This window comes from Taudactylus pleione, unplaced genomic scaffold (assembly GCF_031769625.1).
Source record: "Taudactylus pleione unplaced genomic scaffold, aTauple2 ptg000038l, whole genome shotgun sequence".
Lineage (NCBI taxonomy): Eukaryota > Metazoa > Chordata > Amphibia > Anura > Myobatrachidae > Taudactylus > Taudactylus pleione.
The window spans coordinates 9,946,708-9,965,928 of NW_028284440.1; the positions used below are offsets into that span (position 1 = coordinate 9,946,708).

The following is a 19,221-nucleotide window of genomic DNA, read 5'->3' on the forward strand; positions in this document are numbered from 1 at the left end:
TGGGGTCACCGCTAGCTGTGACCCCAGATGCTCACCAGCATCCCCGGATCGGTACCGGCGTTCTGGTACCGGCGGGGGTGTAGGGAAGACAGCATGGACGTCAGGACTGACTGTCCATGCTGTACATCCAGATGTGCAGCCACAGCTGCACTGAAGAAAGCTTCAGGGGCTCTTCTAGCCCCCACTCCGACAGGTGCACCCGACGCCGGCCGGGCACCAAACTAAACGGAGGTGCCTTGGCTCGGGGGCGGGGTATAGGAGGGGGACCCTAGTGCATCCTGGGAGGCTGAAAAGCTTAACTCTATGGTGCCCAGCGACTGACGTCACACCTATACCCAAGGTATCCTGTGGATACCCTATGGACCCTGAAGTAGATATATATATATATATATATATATATATATATATATAACGATGCTCTACCTAAGGGTGTCAGCTGAATACCAGTGAAAAGGAATGTGGCGTGAATCCCAAATAAGACTAGGGGAATAATTGATTAATAACAGCGACAGGCATCTCTAATAGTAGAAGTGCAATAAATATATGAAAATAAGAGCAATTTAATCCAAATTTATATACACATACTGATACAAAACAATAAAAATGCACATAATAAAAATGAAATTGATCCTTTAAAAATGTCAATCTATTTCAGAATTTAATTAAAAGGACCTCATTTGAGTCAAAACCTTCTCTGGGTCAAGCGCAAACACCAGTAAGCTTGGTTGTATACTGTGAACTGGTACTTGTCTTGGCCTGTGAGGAACCAATACCTTGCACCTAAAGATAGGTACAGTACAAGGCAACTTCTGTACCTATAATAGTCTCAACAGCTGAGTCATTAAGTCCCTTATACTTAGGAATTAAAGCTTTTGGACAATGACAAATGAACCAATCAATAAAAAGCTGCTTTGAGGTGTGGAGAGAGTACGGCACCTAGTATGTGGACCAGATTCAAGGCCAAATGAAAGGGTGTCAGTATCCCTTTTCTGACCTTATTGGTATGCATGATATAAATTCAGGCCACCAAACTGCCAAGGCACTGACAAGAAGCAATGTGTATATGAAACACCCCAAGCATCTAAAAAGGCAAGCTACCATTTAGATGAAATGTTAACTGACCTCTGGGAACTCCCAGATCTGTAAGAGGTTCCTAATGAAGACTCTTTGCCTGCACTCATGCCATGACCACTATGCAGTGATCCCCCAAGTCATCTAGTCTCAGTGTAGGAAACAGCAACAAAGTGTCAAGCCCACTGAATAACACTTTACTTAAGTCAATGGCTCGAGTGTTCCCGTGTTGGGTCAAGCAAGCCAATGAAATGCCACTGCCTGTCGTAACTACAATTAAATCAGACCTTGAAATTTTCAAGAACCAATAAATAGCCTACAGGTCCAAAACATTTTAAGTGCAGTACCCTTAATACAGTGGACCAAATTGTAATGTGAAGGAAAACCCATTTGAGGAGACTGGCACAAATTAAGACACTACAGGCCTTGGGAGAACTAGTTCTACATAACATTAGATTTAAACACAATTGAAGGAAAGCAACCACCATGTAAGATCGCTATACAAAATCTGTTCTATGAATGGCAGGTAGAATTTTGAATGGGTCATTTTGTTTTGCACAACGTAAATGTTTAGGCCATGGTCCTATTCTTGTGCATAGCTTGGGAAACAGCATGGATATTAGTGAGTAGAGCACAAATTAGTCATAGGTTGAGCATACTAAAGCAAAGTGGCAAAACCAACATCCCGAAACACCATAGAGTGCAATTTGGTTCACCATATCATGCAGCAGTGTGACTGCAGAAGCTGGATAGTTATGCAGGAGGTTGGGAGCCACCTCACTAACTACATCAGAACTTTACATTTTAAACTGCAAGGGTGCTCACTAGTATATAGAGCAGTTTCTTTTAGGCAAGGAACAAACTCCATTTTCTTCCTGACCTGAACCACCAACTGATGAAACTGATTTTTTTTTTTTTGTTTTAAACAAGTGTTTAAGAGCTTCAGAGCCAAAACTGTGCCACTTACGCAACAGAAAGACTGAGTAAAAGTGCATACTGTAGACTCAGGTAATAGCATAGCATTCAGCAGTTAAATTGTAAGGCAAAAAGCATTTGTTATCTGACGCCATGCACTCTGAATGACTACAGGTCAGTCAAAAAGTGGAGCTTGGAGTGACTGAGATTAAGAAAACACCGTCGGGCACTAAAGCAAAAGCCTATGCAAGGGAAAAAAACCAATACAGAAATAAGCAGCGCCAGTATTTAGGCAAAAAAAATGATATAACCAACTTAAAAATACTACATTTATTTATATATTTGCTTAAAACATAGTAAATAGTACACAAGAAAGAGTGCTGGTACCACACCTAACAGTGACAAGAATTTGTAACAATTGTATAAAAAGATGCATCACTAAAAGTGCATACACGATTTTGTAAACGAACGATTTTAGTAAACTATTTTCGTTCATTTTTTCAAGGCGAAAATGAACTAAAATAGTCTACTAAAATCGTTCATTTACTAAATGTAATGAACGATTTTTAGAACTACAAATGATTTTTGTAACTCTTAATGAAAATAGTTAAGTTGTTCAGTCAGAATGGACGATGAACAACAAACTACAAACGTGAACACGCATGAACGATAATCGTTCATGCTAAAAAATACGATTTTTTTTAAACGATTAAACGATAATGATTATAGTTAAATTGTTCAAAATATCGTTGTGTATACACACACCTTTAAAGAGTATATATATATTTAATTATATTTATATTTTTTTTTTGGCTTTTTGTGCCTCTGTATCAGGGTGGGATCCCAGAGTTGGACCTGACAGCAGATGCTGTAACTTCCGATTTCTACTGTGCTTGTGTGACTAACTCACATAGCTTGTCCAATGCTGTCTGGCAAACAGGAAAGTAGATCATAGCGCATGTAATTGAACAGGTCCTGATCCTCCCTAAGGTTCCATCTGTGGATATTGCCCTTATATTGCGAAATACCTGTACCCCATTGGGAATAATCCTTTTATTTTACAGTTTGTGGCCAATTCATACCCATCGTGGGAAACTATTTTGGTACAGCTTATTTTTAACGTGGACATATTACAACTAACCGACCAACAGTTATTCTCTTTAAGCAAGACTATTTACTTATGTGCATGTATTTGTGGACTGTTTTGCTACAAAGTTAGCAGTTTTCATATATCAGAGTGAAACTTTATAAAATAGTTTGCTACAAATTCTTGTCACCTTTTAGTACAAGCTTTTTTATAGACCAATTTTTTTTTTTTACTATATGTATTAAAAGTTACTTTATATGTCTGCTAAAGATGATATAATATATATTCTATCATTGGTTAATGCCTAATACTAGTGCTGCTTATTTCTGTGTACTGAAGGAGATGAGCCCAACTACAGGCACCTCTGGTTTCTAAACCAAAGACAGACTAGTTGTCACAACCTTGCCGTGTTCTTGTATATAAGTAGCCCCTGAGAAGGCAACCTCTAACCAAGGCATGCTTAAAGTGCCCACACACATAACGATGTCCTCACGATACGATTTTATGGCCAATTTCCTCATGAACTTTCACGGGAGCTCCCTTGCCGTCGTGATCACGATTTGGAGTTAAAAATGTCCAATCTGACTAAAGATCTATCTTGCAGCCAATACATTGTATCCCAGATGGGCTAATCTGCCCTGCAGCACGGCAGATCAGAAGATGCGATGTACGACGAGCAGGGACGCGCATCGGCATCGTGCTCGTGAGTATAAACTCACGATTTGTACTTTTTTTTACCCGATTCGTTGTCACGATTCGTCGAAATCGACCAAATCGTTTAAAATGTCGCCATGTGTGTGGGCACCTTTAGATTGTGTCCTTAGAGCTCTTACAGGAGAAGTTACATTGTTTGGGTCTTAGTTTGGGGAAGGAACTAACTTTCCCTCTGCCACCCATCACCTCATGATTTGAACATCTTCTCTAGTTACAGCCATAAAGATGCCTTCCCTGAAACATATAGGCAAAGATTTGATTGGAAGCATTCGCTCCCTAATATTTGAGCAATAGCACTTCATTAGGAGTTGGCCATTATGTTAGCAGAACCAGTGCCTAATATTACAGGCTAGCTCCAGTAGCTGTGCTCTTGGGAGTGTTGTTTTTTTTTTTAAAGTTCTCCATAAGTTGATCTCTCCTAGAGAATGCAGCATTATAGTCAACCAAGCAACAAAACATTACCAAAGAGAAAAAAAAAAAAAAAAAAGTACCTTGTCGAAGAGTGGCTGATATAAATCTGCGTATTTCCTTTCCAATGCATGGACCTCCTCGTAGAATTTAGCTTCAATTTGTGCACACTTTACTTGAAGATTTTTAAGTGCATTTACTCTTCTCTTTACTACTTTAGGCAAACTAAGGAAACAAACCATTGAAAACATTGGACTAAAGTTTGTATTTAACAGGTAAGATTTGTTTAGCCAAAGAGCACATTTGGCAGCAAGTAAAGAGAACTTTAGTTAGCCCATGCACCTAACGTTACATATAAAATGGGAACACAGTTATACTGCCAAAACAGATTCAATTCCAAATTGGGGGGTCACATTGTGGTTTATATTGAATAAATCATGTGCTATCAGATGAAAGCTAATTAGAATTCTATAGCATGAATGTGCTGTGAGATGAAAGCTAAGGCGTCACAAGTAGTCTTTGTACACATTTTTAGGTATTTAGTCACTGTTCCTACTTGAGCATTATGTACAAAATAATGCCCTTCTAATTTAAAAAGTGCCCTCCCAATTGAAAAATGCCCTCCTCTGTGGTTAACACCCTGCCCTAAAAAATAAAAAACCTAGAGTGAACACTACAAGCTGAAAACATGATATCACTCATTGATAAGTGCGGCACTTAGTTCTTCAACTAGCTAATTTTTGCTTGGAAATTTAATTAAAAAAAAAAAAAAACTGGACTATACCAGGTACATTCGCAACTCCATAGAAGTAGAGTTTTAAAGTATTGTACAACTTGCTAGCTGGCCATTTATTATCCTAAATTAAAACTATCCCTTTACATCTTCATTTTGTTTCCAATGTTATACATGTTAAGGAATTATACAAGTTGTAACCAAAAAGATAGATTTGTAGTATGGATATGGCAAGTGGGATGGCATCCAGCATACTAGAACCTTTACACCACTTCTGTGGGTTTATTGTACAGGTTGGGTAGACTATAGCACACATGCAATGCAGCACCAATACCTGTAACTTGGAATCTTACACAGCTAAGGGGCAGGTAAACTGGATTGTCACATTTGATCTTAAATTTAAAAGTTCTACCAAAAATAAGGCTCCTACGTCTCAAGCAGATTGTTCATTAAAGACCTGTTCAGTTTTGCACTTCTTAAACTAGTGGCTGAACACATTTGTTGTAGAATAGCTTCACAATTAAACACATTTACACTCACTGCATGCATTTTACTTTCACTTTAAAAGTGCAGTAACAGCCAATGGCTCAACCATGCCCCCATAAGATAGAAGTTAGGATCAATAAGGGTTGAGCTAATATGTTTAAAAATGGGGCAGACTAGATGGGCCAAGTGGTTCTTATCTGCCGTCAAATTCTATGTTTCTATGTTAAGTCAATGAGGACTACTCCCTATAGTAAACTCATACACATTGTAATGTGGGAAAAAAAAAAAAAAAAAAAAAAATCACCGTTACAGCACATGAAAAACTAGTGTGCATATTGAGATGTGATCACAACTGACAACAGTGCTTCCCATTGCTTGCTTTTCTTAGTTTTATCAAAACCAATCTGTAGCATAGTCAACCACACCAAAAGGCATACACCTGAACAAAGCATACCTGAACTAGCGACAGGTTAGCATTCAAATTTATAACAGGGGTAAGAAACCTGAGGCACTCCAGCTGCTGTGGAATTACACATCACAGCATGCTCTGCCACAGTTTTAGCTTGCCCTAACAGCAAAACTGGCTGGGCATGCTGGGATGTGCAGTTACACAGCATCTGCAGCACCACAGGTTGCCTAACCCTACTTTATTTCATAATTAGAGGGAAAAGGGAATCTCACCTTTCAATGTATCCTGTAGGTGTACCCACAAGGTCATCTAATCTTTCTTGAAGAGCAGCAAGAATCTGAGGATTCTGCATCATTTGGGCAGTCAATTGTCTGGCTGAAATAGAAGTACTTCCATTATAAAGCAATAGGATAAGCATATTTTAGCAAATGTTTTCATTCATTTACCATCTTGGGGTCAAAACCTGGAGTATGCTTCATGAAATCTAACTGCTCAAGTAACATTAAATTGAACATAGTGGAAAAAAAGGTGCCATAAATTGTGGGTAAAAAAAAATTTTGGACAGTGTCTTAATACAGTTCATCAAGTCACCATTTGGTTCAATTAAGTACAATTGGAAAACAATTAAGGCCCACTTAGTCTAATAGTAAAGGTGCATACACAAAGATTATCGTTAAATATAGTTTATCATTCAATCGTTGAAAAAAAATTGTTCACAGAGTTAAAACGATGAACGATTATCGTTCATTCGCATTTGTAGTTCAGTCAGACTGACCAACTCAACAATTTTCAGTAAGGGAATATGCAAAAATTGTAGTTCATTTACTAAATGTAATTAACAATTTTTTTTGAACGATTTTAGTTCATTTTTCCCTTAGAAAAAAACCGAACGAAAATAGTTTACTAAAATCGTTCATTTACTAAATCGTTGTGTGTATGCAGCTGAAGAAGTCAGCTGGTTGTGTAAATCATGGTGGGCTGCTGCAAAAGGCTCAATACTCAATAGCTCAAGGACAATAAAAGTTCACCTGCAAGAATGTGGCAAACCACTTCCTAACTTCCCTCCTCGGCAACTACAAGGCAGCATTCTTTGAGGCATAAACATGCATCAGCCCAAATAAGTGTGAAAGTATGCCAGCCTGGTTCCTGCAGTTCGTTCTAGGCCACCTGGTGGTTACTTTGAACAGAGTATCAAGTACAGACCAATGTGAAAATGCCTCTGCACTAATCAAGGGAAACCCTGTAATATTACAGAATTCTATCAGTGAAGGAAAGCCCAGGGTACTTCATTAAGAGCAATATCAGATTGCTCTAGTCTGTCAGCACCATATACCAGAGCAATACTACTCGAACAGTGACTTTTAGGTCAGCTGTTGGGAGCAGGTAACAATGAATCAGCCAGTACAGCCAATAGGGTATACTTCGATAGGCTATTTTTTACCTTTTATATGGTAAGTGTCACAATCCCAGATCTTGGTATAGTAAAACAAAATGCAGTACACCAATTCTATACAATGGGGGGGGGGGGGGATTCAATTTAGTGCGATGTTGGTTAGAGATGGGAATGACTTACCGTTGCTATTCAACAATCTCCATCGATGCGCACTAAAGCCGGGTGATGCAGATTACAGCAGCTAAAGCTGGTGTTTAATTGCAGTATCCTGCATTCTCAGATTTAAGTGCCAGCCACTGTGTTGCAAGCGTAACATGCTGAACACAAATCCAGAATAGCCGCCCTTTTAGGAGGGCGCAAGCAGAAAACCTCTAGTCACGGATTAACAGCTTGGAAGGTAACATTTATATAGCCTAAACAATTTAAAGGAAGAACTCAAGTAAAAGGTGTGCTGTTCTTAGAAACTTATTTGGATCTCGTGCTTCCCAGACATTGATTTACCTTGGGTTCTAAGGAACCACTTTTAGCTACAGGTTAAGTAGCAAAGTTCTAATACAGGTTGAGTCTCCCATATCCAAATACTCTGAAATACAGAATACTTCGAAATAAAGAATTTTTAGCATGACCGATAACCTTTGATTTTTAATAGTTCAATGTACAAACATTAAAAGGCACAAAATTAAAAATATTGTATAAAATTACCTTCAGGCTGTGTGGGTATATATGAAACAAATTTCATGTATGTACACAAACTGTTTAATCAACCACATTTTTTTAAAATATTGTATAAAATTACCTGCAGGCTGTGTGTATATAACACATGCATTCTGTGTTTATAGGTGGGTCCCATTCCCAAGATATTTCATTAAGGTATGCATATATTCCAAAATACGGAATATTCCGATATTCAAAATACCCCTGGTCCCAAACATTTTGGATATTGGAGACTCAACCTGTAGTACCAATTATCCAGACAGATAACTACTTAAACTGAATAGATACAAATGGTGGCATTTTTTGTACTGACTGCTCGTCAGTGTGACAGCAATGTGTTGGAAGCAGGGCACGTGTAACTTTTCAATAGGAAACTTTACGCAACACTTAAAGCATGCAGTCGCCAAGAAGCAGACCGGTTTCTGCTTTTTACTATGCACTCTATATTGATACCTTTACTGTTAGCATCCTCCCCAGTCTCCTCCTCTTCAACTTCTTCTACATCTTCCATATCCTGTTGATCAAGTTCTGTCTCTTTGCTGTAGAGAGAATCATGCCATTAAAGTCCAACTCTACTTTAGCAAGTTTAATCTTTCATCTGTCACATTTGTGACATTTAGACACCAAATATACATTTAAAAACAGGACATGTAAAAGCTGGCAACAATGAAAAAAAAAAAAAAATAGAGGCTGCAAAACAAAGGGCATGTTTACATATTAAGGTTAACACTCCATCAACTACACAAGTCTAATAGATAAAGATCAGTTTATCAAAAGCACTACATTTTTCAAATAAAGTCAGTCCTAGATCACCTGCAATATACAACAGTTGCGTTTTAATGCGGGCATCCACTACCAGATTAAACAGAGCGATTGACCGATAAAGAAATCGCTATCGGCACAAATCGGGCAGCCCCTTTTACACCAACCGAATAACCTGGGTTATTGCCGGGTCGACGCTCTGTGTGAACGGCTCCCAGTAAAATTTCCCGGATTGATTTACCCGGGAATCTTACTCGGGTTGAGAGCAGGGCTGAACACGGGTTGTTCCCGTGTAATGCGGCAGTGTGAACGGGTGCTACCCTGCTTATTTGAACCGGCTAGCTCTGAAAGATGCTGATTGGAGCTTCTGGGGCACTGGCAGATGTAATGTGTATTGAGCCCTGCAGAGATGCACATGAAGCCATCGCTTGCCTGCCTAACCTCCTGCACCACAGCAGCCTGACCAGCAGCCACAAAAGCAGGCAGGCACACAGCCTGCCACAGCCAGAACTGCAGCCTGCACCACAGCCTGACCAGCAGCCACAAACGCAGGCTGATACACAGCCTGCCACAGCCAGAACAGCAACGCTGTAATCAGTCCCCATCCCTCTCTTTTGTTGCCTTTTGTGACCATCTTTGACAGACCTTAAAACAGACCATTTTTAATGACTTCTATAGAGAAAAGCAGGTATTACCGGGTTCAGTGTGAACGGGGCAAACCCGGGAATAACCCAGGTCAAGTTGCAGTGTAAACGGGGTCTGAAGCAGAGTTCGACCCGGGATTGACCAGTGTTCAAATTCCAGGGTCGGACCCGGGATTTTGGTGTAAAAGGGGTATTAATGTCAAAAACGACCAGCGATGCCTGCTCCCGCTGGTCATTTTTGACATCTATTATCGCATGAACATGCTGGTCAATCTGGCCATGTTCGGGGATGAGGGAGGGTGCCTACACTGAACAACTGATCTGTCAGTGTAGACACAGACTGAAACGACTGCACGATTACAATGTTGTAATCTTGCGGTGTCTTCAGTCTGGTAGTGGATGTGTCCCTTTAGCGCAAATCCCTCCAAGTTACTTGATAACACCCATCTTCCTTTAATTTCAGAACTGGGGAAAAAAAAAAAAAAAAAAATGCTACAGCTTTAGATCAGGCAGGTAACTCAAGTCCTCCATAAATACAAGTGTAGTAATGTTCACTTGAGTGAACAGTAACAAAGCATGTCCCAAGTGGTGTAAGATTCCCATACACAAAGAACTCAAAAGAATGTAATGCAATTAGGCAAGGAAATATAATGGCATGCTATATCTTGTGTTTTCCTGGGCAACTAGAAACTATGCTAAAGCCATTGACTGATTGTGCTTGGCTTTAGCAGAGTTTGAAATTGAGATGCGCAGACATGGAAATAATGTTCAGGCAGCCACTACCACTGGAAAGAGGCCTCATGTGACTGGCACTGCTAGTGTACAGCTCCAAATACTGCAGCTGCTCAGATATTTGCCAACACCCAACTTTATTAAGAGTGTACACATGGCTAGTGCCAGTGTTATAGATAAATACTACAAGACATTGAAATAGAAGGCATTTATATATGGGAAGCCAACAATGGCTACAAAGTTTGCTGCAGACAAATACATTATTCTCCCAAGCAACTGTTAAAGGCAAGTGCATTCCTTTGCTATTCTACATAATGCTTGCCAATTAAGCAGATCCTTGATAAACTTGTGAAGTGTAACTTCATACAGTTTCCTAAGTAGGCAAATGCAGCAATTGTTGGTTACAGCATACATGCCAGCAACAGGTCATTGGGCCTGATTCAGAGTTTGATGCGCAACAGCCGCTGCATCATCGCAGTCCCGATATGCACATGTGTAGTGTGGCTACTGTGCATGTGCAGATCTTAAAACATTGGAGACGTACATAAACCATTGGGCTTGTGTACATCTCTGAATTGGGCCCATTGTTTGCTCACTTTGCATGAAGAAAAATTCATGTGTATTGAGTAACTGCAATAATCAAAAAAATAAAAAACTGGTTAAACAATTGTTCCATCAACTAAAGGGTTATGGTATAAAAGACAGTTAAAGGTAGACAATGTCTAGATAGACATCAGATGTCAGACAGGCAATAATCGACAGGTACAAATGGTCGACAGTTTTCTAACCCCAACCTCAGGACCCCACAGAGGTCATGTTTTCCAGGTCATCTAGCAGGTGCACTCAATACTCTGACATTTTAAAAGATCCACAAGTGGAGCTCATTATCTCACTTGATTCTGTGAGGAGATCTGAAAAGCATGCACTGTTTGGGGCCCTGGGTACCACGTTTGAAGCCTAACCATAGCCTTCCCTCCTGTTGCCTAACCCTAGCAGATGGGGTAGAAGCCTGACCCCAACAGTCCCTTCTAGTGCCCATCCAGTAAGTGCATAATGGTGCGTACACACGGTATGATCAGTCAGTGATATCGCTGACTGATCAACCTGCACCTCCCCAAAGTGCTGGATGATCGATATCAATCATCCAGCACACAAACGACGGCGATCAACCATTGCGGGTCCCTATAGTAACCTGGTCGATATCGACCAGGTAGGCCTGCATGCACAGTCGATGGACGATATCTTTAGTCCATACGTGCCCGCGTACTGCAGGTTGTTGGTGGGTTGGAGGCACCGAAAAATATCGTTCATATCTTGCATTTTTATCATACCGTGTATACGCACCATTACCCTAAAAAAAAAAACCCCTGTAGACAATGTGTGTAGACCTTTGACCATGCTGACCATTTGTACCTGTCAACATTCATCTATCTGGTGTCTATATGGACATGGTCAACCTTTTAATGGTCTATTTATAGTCTGGATACCCAACTAAAAAAAAAAAAAATTACAACTAGAAAAACGATTCCGCTTTGTTTCACTTGAGGTTGCCACAGATTCTGCAAGCTAAAAAATTATGTAACAACTTGAAGTACAAACATTGTTTTGCAGGCACTAATACTACAAGAAAGTGAATTTGCCTTTGTCCTAGGCCTAAAGGTGTTTAACCCTGAATAAACATTCCAGGCCAATTTGTGACCCACATTCGCTTACATTTTATACCAACCTAGGATTCAAGTGAAGTGATGACTAAGCACTGCACATACAGATGTGGCCTCATACTCTGGTTTTGGTTACACTAAAGGGGGGCAATTTTGTGCATCAGTTCCCGGGCGACTCAGATGAACATCTTATTTGCTCAAAATGTGTCTTATTTATACAAATACTGTAACATCGATAACACACTATACGGTGTTTACACAGTGATATCGTCAGCAAATGTATACACATTGGCTAATTGAATACCCCCCTTTGAGCGGCGTTTATTGCATCTGCAAAGTGAAGATGCATAATTAGAAAAAGACTATACACTACACCTCTAGGAGCCACTCAGTCGCACAGGGTGCCTCAAGCCGTGTGGCTGCTTGGTGTATGAGGACAAGTGTGTAGCTCAATCAACTGCATGGGACCAACTATCTGCATACTATTTGCATTGGGTTCTCCTGGATCAATGAGTACACTGCATGTATTGTATGTAATAGAACTGTTATGTACCACCTCAATTAAGTCACTATTTTCTACTGAAATGACAAGCTTCCTTCTACGGCATTATTAAACTCAAGGGGTTGTATGCGAAATGTAAATTTTTAACCTTACCTTTTGAAGGAGAAAAAAAAAAAAAAAAAAACACAATAAAGTATACATCCAGGCTCAATCTAGTAAAATGACAAACTTAAATAAATAACTTACTTGTCTATGTTAGCCATTCTTGATGGGTTTTAACACCTAAGTGGACAAAAAAGCACATTAGAAGTTTATGGCCTTATCCTAAATAAAAAAGCTCTGCATGCAAATCAAATATCAGTTTTACACACCCACTTCTCAAATGGGTCTAAAAGTTATATTTCTACCACCAGCTACATGTTTTACAAAACTGAATACCCATAAATTTTGTTTGCGCTAGTATGCAGTCAAGTCTATAGATGTAAGATAGTCATACTCTGAAATAGAACATAAAATAAATGCATTTCAAACAGTGTTTTCTATAAGAACTTATTTGGTGAATCAAAAATGTTCTTCTTGGCATTTTCCAGATCACAGCCTAGTCCTGTAACATGTTGGGGGAGATTCCATTATTGACCTTTATTTTTAAATGTGATGCGCTGTTCCAAAACAGTATGTACATCACAGCCAGCAACCTCAATAAGTTTGCAGGTATCGTATATGGCAGATGTATGCAACAAAGCATTGCAGCAAAGCACATCGCCAAGTTGAAGTGCCCCAAGAGAAGAAAACCATTTTAATCTGAAAAACTCAGAAACCAAGTTGAGCTATTGTCAGAAAGGGCACTTATGTACAGTCTCGGGCAAGCAGGAACAAAAGAACCAATTAAAATCAGAACATGTTCCTCTTTAGCAAGTTAAGCACCCCATTAATGCACGCATTACCAATTTTTAACCTAAATGTAATTACGTATCTACTGGTCAAACATCACTATGGAAGCAAGCTGTCAGCATGTCATGTGACTGCAGAGTAGAAGACTGTCAATGACAACATACGAGAGAGCATGTCAAAGCTTCTCTGTTCTTTACATGTGACTGGTTGCCACTGTAGAGACACCATATAAAGTAGTTAAATAGTATGAACATAGCAAAATTAAACAATTTTTTTTTATATAGCCTGCCAGTGATTTATGATGTATACACAAGATAAAATGGGGCTATCCACTATCATGACTAAATTCCTTCTGCAATTTTAAGCCTTTAGGTGGGTATACACCAAGCAGATCACTGCTGACCCGCTGTCACGCCAACAGAGCGGCCAATAAAGTAAGCTATACAGACTTACCAATCGGCCACTCAATGCTGACATCACAACTGGGTGGGCATTTGAGTTTGCCCACCCAGCTCAGTTGTCAATCACTGGCGGTCCCTGCAGATAGCTAACCGCCCATACACATAGCAAAAAGCACCAATATATCTGCAGATATATCAGCCACCTGCTGTGCTGCAGAGCAGACGTGAAAAGTCTGAACGACATTGTTTAAAGACACATCAGGGGTACACAACAGTCGACCAACTCAATATATCAGCCGTTCAATTGAACAGCAGATATATCACCCAGGGTGTACCATCAGCTGGAGCTACTTTGTTGCCCTGCGACACTAAACAAGACCTGTGCATTGATAGGATTGAGTTCAGCACTATAGCAGACTTTACAGCCTGACCAGCATCAAGTTTGGTCAAGCAGGTGGCAGAGTTAAAGACAGGCATCCCTTTCAACCAGATTAGAAGGATCACTTCCATGATCAATTGGTTCTATTAATGCATTTGAAACAGGCCAATCAAGAAATTCCAACAGCAACAATGGCCTGGTTGATAAAATATCCACTGAACACTTTCATTATGGCTTATATCAATAGCTATAGGCAGAATTCAAAGCGAATTGAATAGCGCCGGGCGGGAGCTCCTGGAGCTATTCAAGTCAGCGTGCTATTGTGTCAGAATGCCAGTTCTTGCGACTTAACCTTGGTGTTTAGTCAGAGAATGCTGGTACTCGCGCCTTAAGTACCAGGCGTGCAGCTGTTAGTGCCACACTAAGCAGTAAAACTGCTGCGCACCCAGCACTTTTGTTGGATTTCTCCTCGCTTCTCCAGGGGGGTGCAAGAGGAAATTCTTAGCCCACCCAAACACAGCACTGAATTGAATAGCTTCAGTAGCTCCCTCCCGCAGCTATTCAACATTGCTTTGAATATAATTGAATTCCCCCCTATGAATCTCAATGCAAATATTGATGTATGACCCAAACATAAGAAAGCTATAACGAATATATATTGATCTTTATTATTTTGTATAATCCACCTGTGAGGACTTGAGTTAAGTATACAAAATTCTACATATATAGACTCCCCCCCCAATAGCTAGAAGTGTTGCAATAACTTAACTCCCCTCCAAACACTATTTGGCTTATCTCTGCAAGTGCACAGATCAGCTGCAGTAGGGGTGCCTGACCATCAGTCCCCATAACACTGTCTCATTCTGCATGTGTGGGATAGGGGTATATGCCCATGGATGGGGTAACCCACAGGGTGGATCTAATATAAGTGGGGTTAGGATAAAAAAGTATTATGAGGCTGGAAGGGGGGCAAAATTTAAAAAAATAAATAAACTTGTCACAGGGTGGGAGAAGGTGGTGCAAAGGAAAATAAAAAACAAAAAAAAGAAATGGGATTTTTACAAAGTGGTTTATTTATACAACAGACGGGGGGGTTACTCTTAAGGGGGTGTGGGGGAGGATAAGGTTACTAAGATTTGTGACCACTGAGGGATCTAATGCCAATGGGTGGTGGGAATTTATTTTTTAAAGGGTAGGAGAGAGAGGGGGGGGGGCGGGGTGTTTGGGAGGGTGTGTGCAAAACAGTGTTCCGTTAGGTCAACGGAGTGATCTCTAAGGAGATCTCCAACTAAAGTGCCAGCCGCGAGGCTGTTTTCCAGCTTAGCGCGATGCTAACAGCCTCACAGTCCACACTTTAGTTGGAGAATGCCGGTTCTCGAGGTTAAACACCCAGGTTAAGTTATGACAACCGGCATTCTCCGACTTTTAGTCGGACAACTTAAGTTGGAGAATGCCGGTTCTCATAACTTAACCTGGGTGTTTAACCACGAGAACCGGCATTCTCTGACTTAACTTGTGTCAGACTAGACAGCGCACTAAATTGAATAACTCTGGGACCAACTTCCCAGCGCTATTAAACTTCTGCTGAATTAAATCACATCCAATGATCCTAAATGAATTGAAACCCACCCCCTGCCAACAGATCTTAACTCGTTTTGAATAAAGACTTTAATGGCCTTATCTATCAAGTTGTGAGACATCCCCTGAAAACACTTATTATGGGGCACTTGCAAATATTAAGTAACACATTGGGCAGAATTCAATTCAATGCGAATTGAATAGCACCAGGGAGCAAGCTCCCGGAGCTATTCAATTCAGTGCGCTGTTACGTTGGAGAAAGCCGGTTCACGCGACTTAGCATGGGTGTTTAGTCAGAGAATGCAGGTTCTGACGTCTTAAGTGCCAGACACAGGGCTGTTCACGCCGCGCTAAGGACGCAAGGTGCGTGCCCGGCACTTTCGTCGGATTTCTCATCGCATCCCCGGGGGGGGGGGGGGGGAGGGTGCAAGGAGAAATCCTTAGCCAGCACAAACACCGCATTGAATAGCTTTGGGAGCTCCTTAACGCAGCTATTCAACATTGCATTGAATTCCCCCAAATGCACCATGGAGCCGCACCAGAAAACTCCATATCTGCCACGCTCCCTCCATTTCCAACAGCTACTGCAGCCCCCATATAGAGGCTGCAAAGCTGTCAGATTTACAAAGTTGCTAGGCCCCTCCTGTTGTAGCCTATAAGCTACACTCCAGGGCCCCTCCTCACTCATACATGCGCTGACTGATGTCAGAGCATGCGCAGCTGACCAAAATAGAAAGTAAATACATTTTGGTGAAGGACTCTTATTGCAGTGATCAGAAATTATTGGGGGCTGGTCATAACTAATATGCCTCTAAGTAACAACCTACTCAGAAGTGAAAAAAAAAAAAAAAAAAAAAACTCATAACCCAATATAAGGCTGATCACAACAGGCAGAAAAACACAACGTGAAATGCAAACATGTCAACCAAAGCCTGTCTTTCAGATCAGGCAGGAATCAGCAGAGTACTCTGCATTCACCTGCATAAATGGAGAACACAAACAAATATATCATAGGAACCAAAAGGTTCATCACAATACCCATTTATTCTGTGGGGTAGAAGGGTGGCACTTCAGAGAGCATGCATTCCCATAAGCATGTACAGTTACACCAAAAAGGCAACTTTTTTTTCCACTAATCAGTCACTGCCCTTATAGACAACTGTGCTCTTCACTCACAGCACTGAGTGGTAACAAAATAGCTGCTGAAAATTAGGTGCGATGTGAAACAAAAAGGACGTTACAAATGCTACAGTATGAGGGGTAATTTACTGCAAGTAGCAATATAACACTAACGGTTTACGACTGATATGGATACTAAAGAACGGGAGCACAAAGTTACTTATTGCAACCTTGCTTGTGATGATACATCAATGGCAAAGAGAGAGGTCGGCTATGTGCTAGACCTGCCCTGCCATAACTGGCTGCGAGTCTGGCAGCACATAGCGGGCTCAGCATCAGCCCATCCGGGAAGCTGTGGGCCGCACACAGCACGTGGGGGTCAGGGCAGGAAGCGAGAGCGGCCCAGGGCTGAGGGCCCGCACTGCATCCGCTAGTCACGGGTACGATCACTACAGCGACACGTGCAGCGCCCTGCGGCCGCCAGGCACCACGCAGCCACCCAGCACAGGCCCCGCAGTACCAGGCTGCTGCCCCGGGCGTATCCCAAGCTCCCACCAGGTGACTGCAGTGTGGCCACCACCAGCATAGCCTCCCCTCCCATGTCTGTCCGTCATGTTAGCGGGCACCCAGGCCATAGGTACTATGGTGTGAGCACCGGCCTAGGGTCGGGGTTTTACCAGCAGCTCCCGGGTGACACATGACAAAGCTCCCTGGATGCCGAGGCCCCCATCCACAACACCGTGGCCTGCCAATCATATAGCGTGGGGACCGGATGACGGCAGACTCCGCCAGCTCGGGAAAATTCTCTTACCAGGGTGACAGAGAGAAGGATCCGCCGCTGACGCCGCGCAGTGCTGTCAGGAGACGGGAGCAGGGAGGAGGGAGCGCCCCTCTTGGATGGCGGCAAAATAATAAGAGGAGCAGTGATCCCGCCGCTCGCGCTCATATAGAACAGGCAGCGTCAGCACGTACTCTCCCCCCCCTCCCCTCCGTTTCGATGGCAACGAGCGCCGCCTGCCCCTATGGTTCGCGCGCGTCTCCGGAGGGCGTGGCTAGGCGCGTGCAGATGTCTGAGCTGTCAGTCACACAGATGTGTTCGGTGTGCGGGGACACGAATAGCTGCCGATGATGATGATGACGGTACAGAGTCTGTCACTAGAGCATCCAGTTGCATATTCATTTCCCTCCTCTCATGCAACTTTTGTCTGAGTTTTTAATATGGCCGTCCCAAGTCATCCTGCAATGGGATGGGAGCTTTATATACTGATGTATGTAAGAATGAGGCATCTGACCTAAGCACAGCAAACCTAGATTTTTCTGCAGTAACATTATTCACAATAGTCGGTGTTTCGAATGTTTCTAAGTATCATTATATTTCCTAACTGCAGTGATGTCTGCTTGGTGACTTAAGTTATAGTTAGTGTATCACATTTGCCCTCTAGCACCTATTGTGTGGGGACTGGCTTATTGTGACAGGTATTTAATTATTCAGTACTAGTCTTGATACTCTCTGCCCCCACCTTGGGCAGATAATTACTTTGATGACATCAATGCCTTCCTTCCTTTTGCAAGTCTAATGCTAGGCATACACTGTCTTCATATAAAATGTGTGTCAGACCGACAGCCTGAAACCCAGCAGATATTGTGGATGAGACATTTCACCATTCCTGCCCTGCAAATGAACAGGGGAAATGTTGGTCATGGCAGTACATACACTGCCAGATGCAGCCGACCGATTGGCAGGCATGTTGGAGGATTTTTCATGCTCAACCATTCGATCATCGCTTATCGGTTGTGGACATACACTATGATTTTATAATGGAACGCCCGGCATAACACACAGCACAAAGTTAAGGATCAGATGTTCCCAGATATGCAAATTAGATCATAATTTGTCACCTGATTCCAGCAGTAGGGCCATGTTGTTTAAAGGTGCGCTCCGAGGTAGGGTGAAAAATCATCCTGCCAAGTGCAATATTAACCAGGGCTCGCTTTCACACACCGACCCTTCATTCATTTTAGGGGGTCAGATTTATATGTACTGCCACTCTGGTGGTTATGCAGTTTTGAGAGAATGCAGCCCATGCACTAGAATCAATCCAACACAAATGAAGAAGTGACTGCAGCAAAGGAACCATGGCAAATCAGGTGTTACATTTACTGAATATCTCCCGATTGTATTGCAAGGATGGTCCAGTCTTCTTGCCCCGAAAGCTGCCTTTTCTAACATGATGGTATTTTGTACTATTTGGCATAAAGTATTGGTGGAGCCGGGTTCCGGACTATAGACAGACAGTAATTAGTTAGACACCAGATGTTAGACAGTTAATAGTTAGACAAGGATAAACGGTCGACACAGACAAAAGTCAGACACACTAAAGTTAGACATGTAAAAAGTTCGACAGGTACAAAAGATCGACGGTCAAAAGTCCGACATGAAAAAGATCAACACAAAAATGGTCAACACATTTTTTTTTTAGGTTTAGGGTTAGGCACTTACTGGAGGGTTAGGGTTAGGCACCAGGAAGGAGGGTTAGCGTTAGGGTGAAGATTAGGGTAAAAAATAAAAATTGTTGAACATTTCCATGTCGAACTTTTGAACCTGTCGACCTTTTGTATCTG

At 41.7% G+C, this 19,221-nt stretch overlaps 1 protein-coding gene across 3 annotated transcripts in view; it reads right to left on the reverse strand.

Moving 5' to 3' along the window:
- The window catches only part of NAP1L1 (nucleosome assembly protein 1 like 1), a 36,531-nt gene extending 18,989 nt beyond the window's left edge, over window positions 1-17,542 (reverse strand). For 2 of the 3 annotated variants that reach the window (XM_088452550.1, XM_088452549.1), the window contains exons 1-5: window positions 17,411-17,541; window positions 12,478-12,513; window positions 8,384-8,469; window positions 6,096-6,198; window positions 4,279-4,420 (exon numbers count right to left, since the gene is read on the reverse strand). In XM_088452550.1, coding sequence (XP_088308676.1) covers window positions 4,279-4,420; window positions 6,096-6,198; window positions 8,384-8,469; window positions 12,478-12,494 — 348 coding nt within the window. In that variant the 5' untranslated portion in view covers window positions 12,495-12,513; window positions 17,411-17,541. Of the gene's footprint in view, window positions 1-4,278; window positions 4,421-6,095; window positions 6,199-8,383; window positions 8,470-12,477; window positions 12,514-17,410 lie in introns of all 3 variants that reach the window. The other variant, XM_088452551.1, reaches the window with a different exon arrangement.
- Between the last annotated feature and the right edge of the window lie 1,679 nt (window positions 17,543-19,221).